We start from the raw sequence: 20,396 nt of genomic DNA, 5'->3' as shown, positions 1-20,396 counted from the left end.
TTCTCTGAATTAATTTCTGCTTGAACTAGAGCATCTCTTTTAGAAAAACATCCAATCTTGATTTAAAAACTTCCAGTGATGGAGAATCCACCACAACACTTGGCAAGTTATTCAACAGTCAGTGACCCTCACTGTTAAAAAACTGCACATTATTTCTAGTTTGAATTTGCCTAGCTTCGACTTCCAGGCACTGGATTTTGTTATATCTTTGCTTGCTAGATTGAAGAGCCTTCTACTATTACATTTTGGTTCCCCACATAGGTACATATAGCCTGTGATCAAGTCAACCCTTAACCTTCTCTTTGATAAGCTAAATAGATTAAGCTTCTTGAGTCTTTCACTATAAAGGAATGTTTTCCAATTATTTAATCATTCTTGTGATCTTCTCTGAACCCTCTCCAATTTATCAACGTCCTTCTTGAATTGTGGACACCAGAACTGGACACCGCTGTTGCACCAAATACAGATGTAATATAATGTCCCTACTTCTACTCAATATTCCCCTTTTTATACATTGAAGGATTTCATTAGTCTTTTTGGTCACACTGGGAGCTCATGTTCAGCTGATTTTCCACCATGATGCCCAAGTCCTTTTCAGAGTTACTGTTCCCAGGATAGAGGTCCCTATCTTGTAACTATGGCCTATATTCTTTGTTCCTAGTTGTATGACTACATTTGGCTGTATTAAAATGCACATTGTTTGCTTGCACCCAAAATACCAAGTGATCCAGATTGCTCTTTTTCAGTGCCATTTCCTCTTCATTATTCACCACTCCCCCAAACTCTGTATCATCTTTATCAGTAATATTTTTGTTTTCTTCCAGGTAATTAATAAAAATGTAAATAGTGTAGGGCCAAGAACCAATCCCTGCAGAACCCCACTAGAAACACACCCATTCAGTGATGATTTCCTGTTTCCAGTACAATTTGAGACCTATTACTTAACCAGTTTTTACTCAGTTTAAGGTGACCCATGTTAATTTTGCATCATTCTAATTTCTTAATCAAAATGTTGTACAGTACCAAGTCAATGCATTACAGAAGTCTTAAGTATATTGCATCAACATGATTATCTTTATCAACCAAACTCATGATCTCATCAAAAATGATAAAATTAGTTTGACAAAATTAATTTTCCATAAACTCATGTGACTGGCATAATTATATTACAATATATTTGATCTATGTGGGAACTAGCTCAATTCTATAGACATTAAAATTTTGAGCATGTGAGGATTTTCTGTGCATTACAGTTAAGCTCAATTGTCTCTTTAACTTTTGGAATTACAGATTTCATCTAATTCCAGACAGACTGATCCAAGTGTAGCCTGGAACCACTTGAACCTTGACTTTACATTCAATATTCAAAGGTAATTATTCACAGTAATAATTCCAAAAATCACTTCTTTCAGTTTGTTCTTACTGCCACAGGTATGAGGAATAGAAGAAAGAGACACGCTAAGCAGACAGTATTTTGCATGAAAAAAGGAAATCTGGGATAGGATCTGCAATTAACAAGTAAGTAAAGAATCTTATAATGTGAGCTACACCTAGCAAGGGACATAAAAGGCAATAAGAAGAGCTTCTTTAAATATATTAGGAACAAGAGAAATTCTAAGGAAAATGTAGGTCCACTACTTAGCAGGGAAGGGGAGCTCATAGCAGACAACAGCAAGAAGGCTGAGGTGTTTAATGCCTATTTTGCTTTAGCCGCCACTAAAAACAATAATTGTGATAGTGTAACTGTAATATTAATAACATGGGGGAAAGAACACAATCCAGAATAGAGAAAGAACATTAAAAATATTCAAATAGGTTAGATGTATTCAAGTTGACAGGGCCTGATGAAAGTCAACCTCGGGTACTTAACCTGAAGCAATCTTGGAACCATTAGTGATTATCTTAGAGAACTCATGGAGGACAGGTGAGGGCCCTGAGGACTGGAGAAGGCCAAACAGTATCTATCTTTAAAAAAAGAGAACAAAGAGGACCCAGAGAATCATGCATCAGTAAGCCTAACTTTGATACCTGGAAAGGTATTGGAACAAATTATTAAACAACTAATTTGTAAGCACTTAAAAGATAATAGGATTATAAATAATAGCGAGCAAGGATCTGTCAAGAACAAATCATGCCAAACCAACCTAATCTCATTCTTTGACAGAGTTACTGGCCTACTGGACGGGGTGAAGCTGCAGATGTGATATATCTTGATTTTTGTAAGACTTTTGATACAGTCCCCCAAGACATTCTCATAAGAAAACCAGGGAAATGTGGCCTAGATGAAGTTACTACAGGTGGATACACAACTAGTTGAAAGGCCATACTCAGAAACAGTTATCATCAATGGCTCACTGTTAAACTCAGAGGACATATCTAGTGGGGTCCAGTCAGGATCTGTCCTGGATCAGGTACTTTGCAACATTTTCATTAACGACTCAGATAAAGGAGTGGAGAGTATGCTTATAAAATCTGCAGATGACACCAAGATGGGAGGTGTTGCAAGCACCTGGGAAGACAGGATTAGAATTCAAAATGACCTTGACAAATTGGAGAATTGGTCTGAAATCAACAAATGAAATTCAATAAAGACAAGTCGAAAGTACTACACTTGGGAAGGAAAAATCATATGCACAAATTCAAAATGGTTAAGAACTGGCTAGGGCCAGGCAGTAATACTACTGAAAAGGATGTGGGGATTAAAGTGGATCACAAATTGAATACGAGTCAACAATGTGATACTGCTGCAAAAAAGGCTAATATTCTGGAGTGTATTGACAGGAATATTGTATATAAGACACGGGAGGTAAATGCCCCACTCTACTAGTGAGGCCTCAGCTGAAGTATTGCATCCAGTTTTGCGTACCACATTTTAAAAAAAGATGTGGACAAATTGGAGACAGTCCAGAGGAGAGCAACAAAAATGATAAAAGGTTTAGAAAACCTGACCTATGTGAAAAGGTTAAAAAAAAAGGGCATGTCTAGTATTGAGAAAAGAAGATTGAGAGGGGACTGGATAACAGTCTTCAAATATATTAAGAGCTGTTATAAAGAGGATGGTAGTCAATTGTTCTTCATGTCCACTGAAGGTAGGAGAAGAATGGACTTAATCTGCAGCAAGGGAGATTTAGGTTAGATATTAGGAAAAACGTTCTAACTATAAGGACAATTAAATACTGGAACAGGTTTCCAAAGGAAGTTATGAAATCCCGGTCATTGGAGGTTTTTAAGAACAGATTAGACAAACACCTATCAGGGACAGTCTCGGTATACCTAGTCCTGCCTCAGCATGGGGGGCGGGAATAGATGACCTCTTGAGGTCCCTTCCAGCCCCACCTATGATTATATGTAGGGCTGTCAAGCGATTAAAAAAATTAATTGCAATTAATCATGCTGTTAAACAATATTAGAATACCATTTATTTAAATATTTTTGGATGTTTTCTACATTTTCAAATATATTAATTTCAATTACAACACAGAATACAAAGTGTACAGTGCTCACTTTATATTAATTTTTTATTACAAATATTTCCACTGTAAAAAACCAAAATAAATAGTATTTTTCTATTTCCCCATTACAAGTACTGTAGTGCAATCTCTTTATCATGAAATTTGAACTTCAGGAGATAATGCTGCCCGCTTCTTGTCTACAATGTCACCTGAAAGTCAAAAAAGGCGTCGCATGGCACTAGGGTGACTAGACAGCAAATGTGAAAAATCGGGACGGGGGGGGGGGGGGGGGATAGGAGCCTATATAAGAAAAAGACCCAAAAATCGGGACATCTGGTCACCCTACATGGCACTGTTGTAGCCAGCATCGCAAGATATTTATGAGCCAGATGCGCTAAAGATTCATATGACCCTTCATGCTTCAACCACCATTCCAGCGGACATGCGTCCATGCTGATGATGGGTTCTGCTTGATGACAATCCAGAGCAGTATGGACCAATGCGTGTTCATTTTCAACATCTGAGTCAGATGCCACCAGCATGCACAGTTGATTTTCTTTTTTGGTAGTTCAGGTTCTGTAGTTTTCGCATCAGGGTGTTGCTCTTTTAAGACTTCTGAAAGCATGCTCCACACCTCGTCCCTCTCAGGTTTTGGAAGGCACTTCAGATTCTTAAACCTTGGGCCGAGTGCTGTATCTATCTTTAGAAATCTCGCATTGGTACCCTCTTTGCATTTTGTCAAATCTGCAGTGAATGTTTCTTAAAATGAACAACATGTGCTGGGTCATCATCTAAGACTGCTATAACATGAAATACACGGCAGAATGCGGGTAAAACAGAACAGGAGACATACAATTCTCGCCGCAAGGAGTTCAGTCACAAATTTAATTAATGCATCATTTTTTTAATGAGCGTCATCAGCATGAAAGTATATCCTCTGGAATGGTGGCCCAAGCATGAAGGGGCATACAAATGTTTAGCATATTTGGCATGTAAATACCTTACAATGCCGGCTACAAAAGTGCCATGCAAACACCTCACTTTCTGATGACATTGTAAATAAGAAGCGGACAGCATTATCTCCTGTAACGTAAACAAACTTGTTTGTCTTAGCAATTGGCTGAACAAGAAGTAGGACTGAGTGGACCTGTAGACTCTGAAGTTTTACATTGTTTTATTTTTGAATGCAGTTATGTAATAAAAAAAATCTACATTTGTAAGTTCACGATAAAGAGATTGCACTACAGTACTTGTATGAGGTGAATTGAAAAATACTATTTCTTTTATCATTTTTACAGTGCAAACATTTGTAATAAAAAATAATAATATAAAGTGAGTACTGTACATTTCGTATTCTACGCTGTAATTGAAATCAATATATTTGAAAATGTAGAAAAACATCCAAAAATATTTAATACATTTCAATTGGTATTCTATTAACAGTGCAATTAAAGCTGCGATTAATTTTTTTAATCACGATTGAGTTAATCACGAGTTAACTGCGATTAATTGACAGCCCTAATTATATGTTGATGAAAGAAAACAGCCATCCTGGCTCGACATATCAAAAGATTTCCTGCTCCCAATTTATTGTACATTATTTCTATAAATGCTTTTTAAGGAAAACAATAACAATTAACATGTTAATTCTCATTAAAAACGTATTCATAAAGGTATTTAAACATACATCAAGCTCTTCAATGAAAGCTGCTAAATCTTCTTTCCAGAGATCTGAAGGAGACTTCCTCCTGAGGTCAGTGAGTTCTCTCCCCTAAAACATAAAGGTAGTATGTAGCAATTTACGTTACTAAACAATATGAAGAATACCAAACTTGAACATTCACAATATAAATGCTTTATATTAGATCTAATGATGCTGATGAAATGGTTTCAAAATGGTTTTTCCACAGTTTTCAAACCTTTGAATCTCTCTGTTTAATTAGCTCTTCTACTTTCTCCTTAGTAAGACACCATAGAGACATGTTTAGGATGTAGTTAAAATCAGGGCCTGAGGTAGAGCCTGAGGAAGAGGAGGCATCATCATTCAGATTCTGTGTTTCTTCCTCTTCTGCTGCCTGCAATGAAATCATATTAAAACTGTAATTTCAAATTATGATTTTACACATACTTTAGAACTATAAAAGAGACTGAATAAGATGGCAGTGCATTCCAATCACATTATACAACTGTGTCTTTTGGGAAGGGACACTAATATTTTAGTTGTTATCTGGAACTGCTTCCATAACCAAGGGTGTTATGAATTTTAGTTTTGGAGGGAATCAACACTTCTCCTTCTCTTACCAGAAATTCTATTATTAAATACCAAACACCAGATGTGTAATGGGAACATGATGATACATTATATATAATTAAAATATGGTAGCAATAAGTAGAAAATAATTAAAACACACACACAATATAAAACAAATAAAAATAAATACATTAAATTAAAAATATTTAGATAAGTAAATAATTAAACAGCCAAATTCAGTAGCAGCATTGAAAAATAACTGTGATTAAAATTAAAAAAAACTTTTTCCATACGTGATTTCTAACATTTAAACGTTGGAAGATAAAGTGAAATCGACTATGAATCATTTTAGAGGCCAAAAAGAGTTCTTAATCTTCTTCTTACTCTAATAAGTTACTTCAAATAAAACATTTTAAAAAATGAAATACTCTAGTAAATTTGACCCTGACTTATACATAACTAAAAAGAACAAAGATAATATTCATTTTGTATTCCAAAGGTCAATCTCTCATATTTCTCTCATAAGCAAATATCATGCTGTATGCTCATATGAACATAGTGTCAGAGAATGATCAGTCATGAAAGTATGGGTTGCATCAATAAATTCAAGTGTAATACTCTGTAAATAATGTCTGAGGAGGCCAAATTAATGTTCCTCTGAAAATGATTATTTTCACACAGGTTTGGAAGGGGTGGGCCAGGCAGGCCAATTAATTCCACAGGCTGCACCTGGATGAGGACTAAGGGACCAGGGAACTAATTAGAATCAGGTTCAGCCGTGCAGGAATAGGCAGGTTGCTGGCAAGAGAAGGGGGCTGCTGGGAAAGGCTGCAAGAAGGCAGGCAGCAGTCACTCCCTGGCAAGAGGGATGAGGGTTTGGAGCTGCAATACCCAGAGTAAGAAGATGAACCAGGTGTGGTAGGAAGCCATCCAGGGAAGGAGCAGTGAGGGCTGAGAGAGGAAAGCCCAGTACTACTGAGCTGAAGGCCCCTGGCCTGGAACACAGAGTAGAGGGCAGGCCCAGGTTCCCCTTCCAGTCGCTGAAGGAGTGGCATCATGGGGCAGTGAGAGGGAAGACTGCCTAGGACTGCTAGAGAGAAGGGACTGCAACCCTGGAAGGGGGGAACACTGGGTGACCCGGCTAGAGGGCTGAGTCACAAAGAGGACACTGTGGACGAATGAGGACGAGAGAGGAGCTGCAGACCTGTGTGTGAGAGAGAATGACAGCATGCAAGCTGTGGAAGGGGGCGTTGACCTTAAGAGCTAATCCCTAGAGTGACCAGGAGGAGGCGCCAGACCAGCAGTGAGCGGTGCACCCCATGACAGAGAACTGTGAATTTTCTCCTTTTTGTGTGTTTAGATTTCAAGTTTGAATTAGCCCAGTTTTGTGTTTTTAATTTATCTACATGCAGGAGAGTGATATGTGGCAATGTTCTTTTTTAGTTAATTTCTCTTCAAGATACTAATTTAAATGGTAAACTGGCAAAGGGAAGGGGAGAGAGAGAGAGAGAATCTTTATTTTTTTATTGTCATTAACATACATGAACAAAAAAATAACCATTTAAATTATACAGATGTTTATAGTTCTTTAACACTAACCTACCTATTAAATATTCACAATTCCACACAAGAATAATAAATCTTATGCATAACTATAAAACAATTTCCACATCTCTCCCCTACAAATACCACATTACTTAATCTGCAAAGAATCAAGAGGGACTCAGACCATTACCTTTTCTTGTGCTTCCTTCCAGGCTTTCACTGGGTCAGATTCAAAACCTCTCTGGACTAACATCTGAATCAAATCTCTCTTTGATCTATTCTCTATGTGTGAGAGACAAAATAAAGTTTGGGTCAAGAAAACTTTTTGTCTCTGTTATTTTGATCTAAATTACTTCTCAAAATGTTTTTTCTATATTTATCAGTTCTAACTTTTAAGTTTTATATTTTTTCTTCTTACCTATGGTAATTTTCCCCTGTATCTTCTCTAGAATGAAGCGAGCTTGATTGTTAAGCTTGGTAGATTCTGCCCCCAACATTCCTACAAGCCACTCCTTGCGCAAACTATAGTAATTTAATCGTAAATCAAAGAATTCCTTCAGAATATCTTGCACAGTTTCATACTTCTTCAGACATCCCATATGATCAAATAGCACCTACAGAAGATCCAAACAAAATAATATTTTGTAAGTTAAACTTTGTTAAAACACCACATAAGTGTGAGTTTATGTATATTCTAATGTTACATATACACACACACTGTATACAGAGGTGGATTTTTAAAAAGTTTCTTACAGAGAGATCATGATCTTATTTACAGAGATGTAAATCAAGATTAACTGCATTGACATCACTGTAGTTGTACCTATGTACAACTGGTATGAGATCAAAATCAGTTCCTAATGTACAATCATATAGCACATGAACATGCATAGTGATAGAAACAAATCCCATCCAGCTAATGCACTAATATTTTCAAACACTATTTGAAATATTTGTGAACATCCCTGAATTTAGCAGAGGCATTCAGGGCCTAATTTTAATATATATATAAAGTAGTGCAGTCAATTAGTCGCAGTTAACTCAAGCGATTAACTCAAAACAAATTAACTCAATTAAAAAAATTAATTGTGATTAATCACAGTTTTAATCAAACTATTAAACAAGAATAGAATACCAATTGAAATTTGTAATAACTATTTTGGATGTTTTTCTACATTTTCAAATATACTGATTTCAATTACAACACAAAATACAAAGTGTGTAGTGCTCACTTTATTATTTTTATTACAAATATTTGCACTGTAAAAAAGAAAAAAGTGTAGAATTTTTTTTACATAATTTTTGCACTCAAGAACAAAACAATGTAAAACTTTAGAGCCTACAAGTCCACTCAGTCCTACTTCTTGTTCACCCAATCGCTAAGACAAACAAGTTTGTTTACATTTATGGGAGACGATGCTGCCCGCTTCTTATTTACAATGTCACCTGAAAAGTGAAAATAGGTGTTCGCATGACACTGTTGTAGCTGGCTTTCCAAGGTATTTACATGCCAGATATGCTAAACATTTGTATGCCCCTTCATGCTTCGACTTGTAGATTGCACTATCTTTTGTTAATATAAAGATATTATATTAAACCCAGTTTCAGGTGGGTTTGTACTTGGCACAGCTCAGCTGTGCCTCCACTGCCACTACCAGTGCTACGGAGGCTACACTGCTAGCTCATGCTAGCTCGATGAGAGCTAGCACAAGTATATATGGACAAGCTGGGGAATTGCCCTCTCGCTCGTAGTGTACAGATGTAGTGTAAGGTAAGGCAGAAAGTAAGTGTTTATATGAATAATATCTTTTATATTTAAATGGTATTGCCTAGCTGCACAGCTTCTGGGTGAAAAGAAATTTGAACTGTCTAGCTGGCAGAAAAAAAATGCAGTTACTTCAGGTTGAAAGATACCTGAGCACTACAATGGATGTGTTTCTTCTAAGATCTACTGAATATTTTACAGCCATTGAACCAAATTATTATTGTCATTCTATAATGACAATATGATATTAAATACATTTTTTAAAGTATACAACATTGTCCAATGCACCAGATTTTTCTGATGAAGCTTCAAAATTTAAGTTATACTGCCCAATATGAATGAATAAGCCAGAGACAAATCTGTTGTATCACAGAACTAACAACTTAAATGCGCAGTAATTCTTTTTTTCAGTAACAAAACATGAAAGAGATGTGTTATGTCATGTATTGGACCAATAAAGTGCCACCAGCAGGCCATCACAAAAACAGGTGAGCTCACAACAAGCTACCGTAATGATTCTGGTAGTCAAACATAGAAAAGTTACCATAGAATTACAAGTAAGACTTGTTTGAAGTTTAAAGACTTTGTGCAATCCAGCAGCTTCTGCTTGAGCAAGTTTTTCTTCTGTCATTTTCACAACAAATTTCACAGTTGCATCAGTGTGGTACTCTTTGTAATCAGAAATTAATGCTGGAGTTTTTTCGGTCCCATTCAACATAGGTTCTAGCACTTGTTCTTTGTATACCTACAAGAAAGATAGCAAACAGTAGAAATGAACAACATAAAGCAAGAATTGTAATTCCTCAGCATGGCTGAACAATGCAAATGGATATGCTCCAAAGTCACACAATGTTAAGGGATTATAATGCCCTGTGTCACCAAGAGTCACTCATAGAGCCACTTGGTAAAAAAAAAAAAAATCATTATTTGAACCTTTTGACAAGACAATCTGCAGAATGCAGACCAGAACCGGCACCAGTCGCGCAGGCATTTGATGTCCCTAAGCAAAGGATGAATGGCATATTTGAAGACATACAGAGGATTATGGATTAATTCAAGAAGAAAAAATGGTATTCCTTACAGTAAAGTACAATAGATAGCATGACAATAAACACACCTTCTACTGAGGCCAAGCAAAAGGAAACCCATGCTTTGTTTCCTGAAATACATACTACCACCAGCCTGAAGAATTCATCTGAATAGGTGATTAAGTAGTCTAGGAAAGTTGTCTTAAACGAAATTTATTTCATTGTTACTAACCTGGGTCCACGTTCTCACTGGAAGCTCTGTAATCTCTACTGTATTCCTGTCCACCACAAATATTTCACCACTAACTGCATACTGATTCTGACCAAGTTCCTGGATAGTTCCTTTAAAGTTTTTGTAGTTTGGAAGCTGCAGGTGCAAGTAATAATACACATTAACAATGTTCTTCAAAACAAAAAATTGGGAAGAATTATTTGTTTCATATAAAGCTGTAAGTTTACAACACCCTTTACAATACACTGCAGATATATTACAGTACAAATGAAAATAAACATATTAAATGGTGGGAACATATTATAATTAGAACCTTTTGTGAATAGGTGATACTTATTTGGAAGATGGAATTGCACCAGTGACAGTGAGTTTTTTAGAAAAATGCTAGTGTAGATGTGACGTTATCTGATTAAAATATGACCATATAGATCACTGTCGCACCCAATGTTATATATTTGCAGCAAATATTGTACAAAGATTGTCGAGTGAGGTGTCTATGAAACAGTTATGTTTTGCTATCTGTATACATGTATCATTTTTGTATGTGAAGTTATAAGTACTGGAATATCCACCAGCTTTATGACAATTGTCTGCCTCATTCTTTGCAGTTCACCCTAATTGAGTGACCATAGCTATCCCGCACTGGAACACCGGTCACAGCCAGATATGCCATGTAAGATATCTGCAAAAATGTTATAATTTGCCAGATATGATAATCTTTATATGTTTGTATCACCTTTGTATTATGAGTGTCTGTATTTCAAACTTGTGCTATGCTTCTGGGTGACACCCCCAGACAGCTTGGCATCAGCACTGCCTAGCCTGCTTGATGTCCCATTAAGGACCATCAGGTATACAACTGACCCATTGAGAGAAGGCAGATATACCTTATGACTCAGCAAGACATGCAGGGACATGCCTATAGACAGAACTCTAAGGCTTCCAAGCCATGTGCTGGTCAGCTTGTGTTTGAAACAAAGGACGCACAGGCTGCATGGCAAAAGTCTATAAAAGACAACTGCATCTTCTCCACTTTGTCTTCAATCCTGCTTCTTACCTCTGGAGGAACTTTGCTACAAACTGAAGCTCTGAACAATGGACTGAATGACCCATCCAAGCTGGGGATGTACTCCAGAGACTTAAGCCAGCAGTTTATTCCATCACTTCTACAAGCCTGAACCAAGAACTTTGCCATTACTGTATGTAATTGATTCCTTTAACCAATTTTAACTCTCACCTTTCTTTCTTTTTATAAATAAACCTTTAGATTTTAGATACTAAAGGATCGGCATCAGCGTGTTTTTGGGGTAAGATCTAAGTTATATATTGACCTGGGTGTGTGGCTGGTCCTTTGGGATCAGAAGAATCTATTATTTGATTAGACTGGTTGTAAAGAACCACTCATCTCTGAATCCAGTGTTTTTGGTGGTGATATAAGAACTAGAATGCGTGAGGAAACTGCCTTTATGTTTTCTTGTTAGTCAGTGTGTTGAAACAGGAGTTTACTTTTGTGGCTGGTTTGGTATATCTTATAAAAGATATACCATCAGTTTTGGATTGTGTTTGTCCTATTTCTCAGCAGTTTGTCCTGAATTTCGCATCCTCAGTTGTGCCCCACTAAGGCACGGTTACAGTAGACAAGGCCCTTTGGCCGAACAGGACAGAATGCAGGTTAAATGCACTGAATTCTCAGGTTGTCCTAAAAGGAAGGCCAACAGATTCCAATTACTGAAAAAATTCATTTATGTGGCATTCCCAGCAGTTGGTGAGAGGAAATCCTCGGTGTTGTGAAAGCTAAAGCTGCTTTCTCAAACAAAGGCCGTGAACAGGGATCGAAGTGCAGAAGTTCAGCAAGTGGAATCTGAACTGAAAAATAAAATTAAAAAAATAAAATTTTGCTTCTATGAAATGGGCAAATCTAACTCAGCACTGATGTCCAAACTAGTAATAAACATGAAAGGGTTGTTTCTGCTGTCTAGATTTCAGCTGAATTTATGCTGAAATGATTTCAGATTGAGCTGGGCTCTTCTTTTCTTCTAGCATTTGGAGCCTCTTCAGGTACGTGGCAGAATTGAGAGCTTCCCAAACAAACTTTAAACAAATGAACACATAAGAGTTATGATTTGGAAACTGTTGGTTTTCCTGTTTAATAACACTATTTTTCTTCTAGCTATGGAGGAACATAAAAGGGAACATAGTCAAGACAAAGGAGGCTTTAGAGATTCCAATGCAAGCCATAGAGGCTTTAAGGTTGGCTGAAGATATAGTGTAACTTATCTTAAAGAAATTATTGATACAGCTTTTTAGCCACAGATCGCAATATTCAATAGTTCTTTCCACAACAATTATGGTTTTGAGAGCACATTGACAAATCAATGAGTAGAATGGAGGAATAAGCCTTTAAAAGAATCAGTAAAATTACAATGTACTGGTTTCAATGGGAATAAGACATAAGACAATAAATTCCTCTCCAGAGGTAGTAATCATTTGTCAGTGATGTGTTTCTAAAGTGATATAAGATGCTCTTTATAAATGCAAAACTCAGGTTTGTTTAGGAAACATAAAAATAGCAGCATACACTGAGAGTTACATTACCATAGGATGGGGATCCAAGCCATCCAACATTCGTCTGACATTGTTCACAATCTCTCTGGTATCATAGTTAGGAAGTTTACAAGCCCATCCTGTACCAATTCCCTCAGCACCATTTACTAAAACCATGGGAATGATGGGAATATACCACTCTGGTTCTACGCGCTGGTTATCATCATAAAGGAACTTAAGCAGGTTGTCATCCACTGCAGGAAAAAGCAGCCGTGCTAAAGAGCTTTGAAAAAAAGAAGAAAACAACATAATTTAACAAGAGTCCAGTAAGTCAAAAAACGTGTTACACTATGAAGATTAATGGGCCCAAATTTCATCTAATTAAAAAAATTGTACTTTCTCTCTTTTTAATTGTCATTATGAAGCTGAAAATACTGTTTTCTGAAACAAGGACAGTGGTATTATTGAACCTTCATCTGTTCATAATAAATACAGGGTACTCGAGTTTTTTGGGGTGTTTTTTTTTTTTTGTGGCAACGTGTGCATATATCTTACCATCCAATTTTTAAAACATACAGAAATCGGGTACACTAAAGTACTCAGGACTCATGTATTTCATTACCTTCACTCAAAAGACTAGAGGTAAGTCAAGCAGACAGTCAGAAAACAGCAATATTCACAGTTTCAAACCAAACCAAAAAAGTCAAGCTTAACTGTAGGCATGACAGCCTCAACAGTCCATGAAACACTTTGCGAACAGAGGTTTCATCAGTGGGCCCTTTGCCAATTATGCACAATAAACTAGGCAAATCAGTCTCCTAGCACATATGGATCAAATGAACTGGAGAACATATTAAATCTATTAAAGTACTGTACCATAGAAACATTTATATGTGGAAGGGATCCAAAACTGATATTCATGCAGAAGGGGGTATAACTAGAATAATCAAATGAAATTAACAAAAGGAAATTAAGGCTCAATATCAATGTGAACTAATTTATTAAGAGAAATGGTAGAAGCCACATAGTGTAACATTTACAATCAGACTGGATTTACTATAGGGAACAAATTCTGTCTGCCAATCTACACTCTAATTTACTTCCAGGCCACTCCACTGTCTTTAAATTATATTCTCAATTATACTTAGGAAATCCCATTAGTTTACATTGTGGTTGCACAGGTGCAACTGAGATCATAATTTTGTTTGCAGAAGCTAAATACTAGCCATGTGGAAGGAGAAAACAACACAGCTTGACTTTCAAAGCCTATACTGAATTGTAAGGCTGCCACATAGAAATAAATTCATGGGTAAAAGGACTGTAACACATTTTATGTGGAATCAGAAAGACACAATATGAAATCTCACAGTTCCATTTTTGAAGACTGACAGTTGAACTGGATGATCTGTCTTTTCAATCTGTAACCTTATGATTCAAAGTAAAATTTGTACAGCTAACTTTTTTTTAAGTCCTCAAGTACTATTCTCACAAAATTAGCAGGAAAATCTATGTGTACAAAAAATGTATTTGCACATGTAAATCAGGAATTTGAGCACACCCAGCTACTTGATTTCCTCGGTCTCTTACATACATGCTCACAAACAAATACATGCTTGTAAATCTTGTAGTGCAAAGGCAATTTGTGTTTTTAGTTTAATTTGTTTTGAGCAAGCTTTTACCTTAACATTGTGAAAATATAACGAGGGCTGGCAGCATCCTTCCCACCATGAAGCCTGGTACCAAACTGACCAATAGGCTGCAGTAGATTAACATTGTTACTTCCAACAAAGTTCTGAGCCAAGTTAACAATAGTCATCATTAATGCTTGCTGGAAGAAAATACATACACATTGTTACTATTCAATGTAAGAAACTGTATTCTTTCCTAATCAGCAAGTATAACAGGTTTTCATTGCCAGATAATCCATGACTCATTCTACTCTGATTTCAAACATGGTCTCTCTGAAAAATGGAAGGCTATAATTTATTACAGAAATAGGGAATCTGTAGTTCAACTGTTAAAATATTGTATTCTCTCTCATTGTCCTTCTGTACAAGGAAGTTTTCATATGCATTACTTTCTCATCCCCTACCCTCACACATGTTTTGTTTGAGTTTTCAAACACTCACTTCTGTGTACAGGAGATTGTGCACCATCCCTCCTCTCCCACAAAATGATGATGGTGGCTTTTTGAACATATATTTTTATATTTATATTTTGACAATGCTAGTTTTTGGTGGTATCGCTAATATTCCAGATAAATACCAGAAAGGCCAGAAAACAAATACGTTAATCTTATTAAACACAAGAAACTGTATCAGACAATTTCAAAATGTTCTGGAAAGAGACCACAAAATCCCATTTTTACTTTCTTTACTTTTGCATAAAAACAATTTGTCTTTCCTGCCTAAGTCTAAAACATGGTCAGGTATACAGTTGGCATGACTGAAGACCTGGTCCAAGTCCACTAACTAGCTGCCCCAGCATAATTTCCCACAGCCTAGAATCTTTGTTTGGGACATGGCTGTGCATGAAGGAATAAAACTGTCTTCTTATCAAAATGGATTCCATTTGCTTCACTTTCTTAAAAAGGTTCTGAACACTTCTACTAGTAGGACTCTTGGTCAATCGTTAAGTGCTTTTGACGAAATACAAAATTCACCTATATTCTATATAGAAAAAATACATCCTTCCCGTTTTTCATACTCACCTCTCCATGATGATAGGCTGACATTTCAGCAACAGAACCAGCCAGTTGAGCAACTTTAACTTCACGTTTATCGTTTCTCTTAAAGCAAGTGAACAAAACTTTGCGCTGCCCTGGCTTAAAACCTGTTCAGAAGAATAATGCTTTTTAAATACACACACCCACACCCCGTTTTAAAATGATAAATTCTCTCTCTCTCTCTCTAAGAGAACACATTTCTAATCTCTTTTGAAAGGGAGATAAATGTTATGTTGAATGAAAATAAATCTATACAATATTTAGCAAATTCATAAACACAGTCTAAAAGAACACATTTATATTAACCAACTCTAAGCAAACATTGTGCTGATGAAAAGAGACAGCAATAGAAACTGAAGTTTTCTGGCTAATTAACTTAATATTAACATGCAGCATTCAATAATTCCCCACACTATCCTGCTAAATCTCAATCCTATCCCTGGATTCAGAAAGGTGAGTTTTGCGTTCCCCATGAAAATCCACCCAAATATGGCTGAGTTATTTCTGAAAATTGCCCTTTGCACATGCTCTGCATACATCTGTTGTTAGAGGCTGGCAGCTAAATTTTAAGAACATTTCATATGGACTGAGCATGCTCCAACCCAAGGCTTTGCAGACTTTCCCTGCGATTGTTGCTCACAGCTGTTGGGGTCTATCGTGGTGCTGGGCACCAGCACTGAGAGCCAGGTCTCCCCTGTGCTCTCAGTGCTCTCCTGCAAGTGTCCAAACAGCCTGAGAGCAGGACGTAGGCAGACTCAAACAAAGAGGGGTTAGGAGCAGAGAGGGACAAAGGCTAGAATGGGTAAAGGGCCACCCTACAGTAGCAACAGGAGTAGGGTGGGGACAGGTGCAGAAGGGTCTGTAACCATTAAAACACACTCCCATCCAGAACCTGGAACAGAACCCAGGTTTCCTGAGTGCCAAACACTCTTTTGCTATCTAGAAAGTAACTATAAAATCCACTAGCAAACTATGTCATTCCTCTCTAGTGACTCATCTACATAAAGGACACCAGCCTACTATTGCTACCAGTTTTCTGTTTCTCAGGCAGTAGAGGTTTGTGCTGTGGATATAAAAGTTCCAACCCCACTGATAACCTATGTGGGGATGAATATGGTTCCACATGATGGAATTTCTTTCAGTTTGCTTTATTTAAAAACTGAGAAAATTACATACAAAAGTTATGTTAAAAGAACATTAAGGTTGCAAAGTCAAGCACTCAAAAGTTAAGACATGCCAGAATTAATGTGATCCATTCAACCCCTTGTGCAAATGCACAATGTTACGGTCTTTATTTACACGATCAAATACTCTCTTTTCCACCCTTAAGGGGGTTTTGAGATTTTTGCATATGCTTTCCCTGGATGCTTTTGGTTGGGAGCTTGTATGCTATTCTTCCTCATCTAAAAAGAGGTCAATAGAGAAGGAGCAGTAGAAGGTTTACCTTTGCATGAAGGGAAAAGATATCAGTCTTTCCCCCAGGCTGGCTAGCCCCCATTTAAGTACTATGAGCAAGGAACCTTAGGCTTCTCACCTAAATTAGAAGTTGTCTGATTAAGGGTTCTTCTCTATTGCAGCTGAATGAGAATGGCAGTCTGTGTGTACCTCTCTCTGGGTATCACCTGTCTTAAGCACACCTTGTGCTTTGTTGTGAAGTTTATGTTGTTGAGGGAAAGGGGAAATCCCATCCCACCTATGAGACTCCAAGCCCCTTTTTCCTGGTTGAGCAAGAGTACATGGGCTGAAAACAGGATAGGCATATATCTCCTTCTCCTGCTGTGAGCTTTACAAATGGAGCATGCTTTGTGTCTGGGGTGCTTCTTTGCATGTCTATGTTGCTCCACGAGAGAAATGGTGGTGAACCTGACAGAATTCCTGAAATATGCCAGCATGGGTCCAATGCCTCCAAAACACTGTCCTTGATGTGAAAAGGGGAGAGGACAGGACTTTCACCCTAATCCGCTCCCTATTGCTAATTTGAATTGAATGTTGATGAATATGAGCACTGAAAGAAAGGAACACTTGCAACAGAAGTAGAGCACCTGCACAGTACAGGGATGAGGTTTGGCCAAGTGGACAGGTTGTTAAACTACAGCTTGAGCTGCCTCTAGTTTCACTTCAGAGAAGAGACAACTCAGTACTGTACATTACAGGCAACGTAATGAAGCAGAAACATACAGGTTCTCAATTTCTCTCACTAATTCCAAAAATTCATTCTCAGAGTACCAATGTCTTTTCAAATACAGTCATATCCTTCAAAATGACAAGGATAAAAAGGTACATCCTTATAAATCACCATGAATATCTACTTACCATCAACCAGGGATGGAATGGATCTCTCATTGTCTGAGTTTGAGAAGAGAATCAACTCCTTGTTAATGAAGTCATTGTAAGTCAAATGCTTTGTTGCTGTACCATACAGAAATTGCTAAAAGAAAATGTATATATCAGTATAATTTCAACATTGAAACTGCATTAATTTTAGCCATCATCCTCCAGGCCTCTTCTCCTCATTTAGAACTAACCTCTGGAAGGCCATGTAACCGACGCTGTCTTCTGTCTTCCATGAAGTTTGTTAACCACTCTTTTCGGTCATCAATTTTCTTTTTACTGAAGGCCTGCAAATATTTCAGTTCGTCTTATTAGCATATACAGCATTACCCATGTGTAATTTTAATAATTATTGTAAAATGTTGTATGGTTCTTTTAAACATGCAGTAACTTTTATTAAAGGTAAAAATTATAAAAACAATCTGTATAAATTGCTGCTCAAATAGAGGAATTATTTAAATACATATACTCTTGTATACCCGCTCACAACAAACTACTCTCATTATACTCAGATCATTTATTGTTGGTAGGTTTTCAAACTGGCAGTTCTCTGATCAGCAGGTTCTTGAGCTTTGCAATACTTTTTGAGATCCACACAGGCCTTGCTGGCCTTGTGGATCTTGCAGGCCTTACTGAAAGAAAAAACTCCCTCTTTTCAGAGTAGAACTTTACTTTCAAGTTAAACCTTAAGTAGCTGTGAGCTTCTCTCACATACAGATTACAAGGTAGAGCCCAATGAACCACAGCCTGATACCAATATGAAGCTTAAATAAATGGCTTTGGAACTAGAGAATTCTGTAGCTGTCAGAAGAGATATTCTCTCTTTCCCCTGTAAGCTTATATCCCAAGTCTGTTCCAACAGCCACAGGGCTGCAATACCACCGTCCATAACTGCTGATCACTCACTCCATATTTGGGGGTGAGAGTGGATCCACACACTTGCAAATCCACCAGATGCACTGTTCCCCCAGCCAACCACCAACCACAGAAAACAGAGAACACAGAAAAATCCAGGGGGTGCAGGCTCCATGCATCCTGCCCTCATTACCCCACACAACAGAATGACTTTGATTATACTATCTTTCACACTCACATGGATGGGAGAGGGATTGGGTAAGATTTGTCCCATAAGAGTGAATGATTCAGAAACACAGAAATAATGGTGTTCTAATAATTATGAAAAGTAAATGACAACCATGCAATATGGCCACTAGTAACTTTGAGCTCAATTCTAACTGAGATATGCAGGTGCATATTAATATATTATGTGAAAATTCCATACTGCTTATTCAACTACAAAAGTAGATTTTTTTATACGGTGTGGTAATAATGCATGCATATCTGAGATTAGAACCGCCACTCACTGGTTTCCCTAGGTGAAAAAATGTATTCAGAAAAGCATGTAACTTCTTTTTCTGGAATTAAAATTTCAGTTTAACTAACTAACTACCTGGTTCAAACAGTTGCCACATAACATTCATTTCTGTGACCGGACCAAATCCAAAACTTAACACACTGGCTTGACAATGACCCTCGTGATCCAACCCTAGGTAATTCAGTCCAGGATGTAGCCATAGTCAGGGACAGTTCCTGATAGCACAGCTTCATTGGAATTGTGCTGCTAAGGAGCAGGAAGATGCCAGGGATACAAATCCAGTTCAGAAGTATAGGCCTTTTGTGGATCCCAATGGCCGCACAGACCATTCTGTGAGGGGAGAGGGAAGTGGCCAAATCTGTCCCCTTTCCAACTAGACCAATGGAGGACAACCTTTGTAGGTTATCGTCATGAACTTTTCCTTCCCCCTTAGCTAATTGCCTTCAAGTTTTACTGTAGAAAGGAGCAATCTGGTCCTTGGTTTTCACACAGATTGAGTAGAGACAGAGTAAAGAGCTAGGATTTGGTCCTGTGTGTTTTGGGACGAGCAATTCCGGCTCACAGACTGTCCGTTTATCTGTGCCGTCTAGGTGTGTCATGCTTCTCCAGCACAGAGTAAAAATGTTTTAAAAGACAATGTATGTGGCAATAATTTTCTGTATGCTATTGTATTTCCATTTTATAAATCATTCAGTAAACTACCCAAAAAAATTATCTGAACTTTAAAAATTCATTTTATTCTGCTCTGATACAATCCAGTACAACTCTTTTTAGTAGTCCAACCATATAAGCCCTAGAAGGCCCCACTTCCATCCTCCAAAAAACCTACTCCTAAAGAGAAATGTGGAGCTGCCAGGGTGGAGTCTGAAAGAGATTAAATGAGTATATGAGTTTGCTGCCTTCCACCTCCTACAACTTCAGATTTGCAGGCCCCTTCACCAAAAGACACTAACAGAGCTAAAAAAAACTTTTTGTTGAAATTAGTTAATTAAAAAAATCATATTGTCAGTATCCCTTTAAGAACTGTTGTAATGTCCTTGCATAATGTCAGGTGGTGAGATAGATGTTCACAAGGCCCAGCCCCTGAATGTGAATTGTAATATTGTTCAAACATCAAAAAAATAACCTGAAAAATGAAAAAATAAAGT

General features: G+C 37.3%; 1 protein-coding gene across 1 annotated transcript in view; it reads right to left on the bottom strand.

Annotated features, from left to right (window-relative positions):
• The window catches only part of TOP2B (DNA topoisomerase II beta), a 131,639-nt gene that overhangs the window by 11,239 nt on the left and 100,004 nt on the right, over positions 1-20,396 (bottom strand). Inside the window, exons 17-27 of the mRNA XM_065399709.1 lie at positions 18,068-18,160; positions 17,856-17,970; positions 15,528-15,649; positions 14,497-14,645; positions 12,869-13,100; positions 10,274-10,408; positions 9,558-9,758; positions 7,667-7,862; positions 7,439-7,530; positions 5,372-5,527; positions 5,140-5,223 (exon numbers count right to left, since the gene is read on the bottom strand). Coding sequence (XP_065255781.1) covers positions 5,140-5,223; positions 5,372-5,527; positions 7,439-7,530; positions 7,667-7,862; positions 9,558-9,758; positions 10,274-10,408; positions 12,869-13,100; positions 14,497-14,645; positions 15,528-15,649; positions 17,856-17,970; positions 18,068-18,160 — 1,575 coding nt within the window. The remainder of the gene's footprint in view (positions 1-5,139; positions 5,224-5,371; positions 5,528-7,438; positions 7,531-7,666; positions 7,863-9,557; positions 9,759-10,273; positions 10,409-12,868; positions 13,101-14,496; positions 14,646-15,527; positions 15,650-17,855; positions 17,971-18,067; positions 18,161-20,396) is intronic.

This window comes from Emys orbicularis, chromosome 2, assembly GCF_028017835.1.
Source record: "Emys orbicularis isolate rEmyOrb1 chromosome 2, rEmyOrb1.hap1, whole genome shotgun sequence".
In the NCBI taxonomy this organism is placed as follows: domain Eukaryota; kingdom Metazoa; phylum Chordata; order Testudines; family Emydidae; genus Emys; species Emys orbicularis.
Note: the sequence above shows the minus strand (reverse complement) of the source record. Positions and strands in the feature narration are given on the sequence as shown.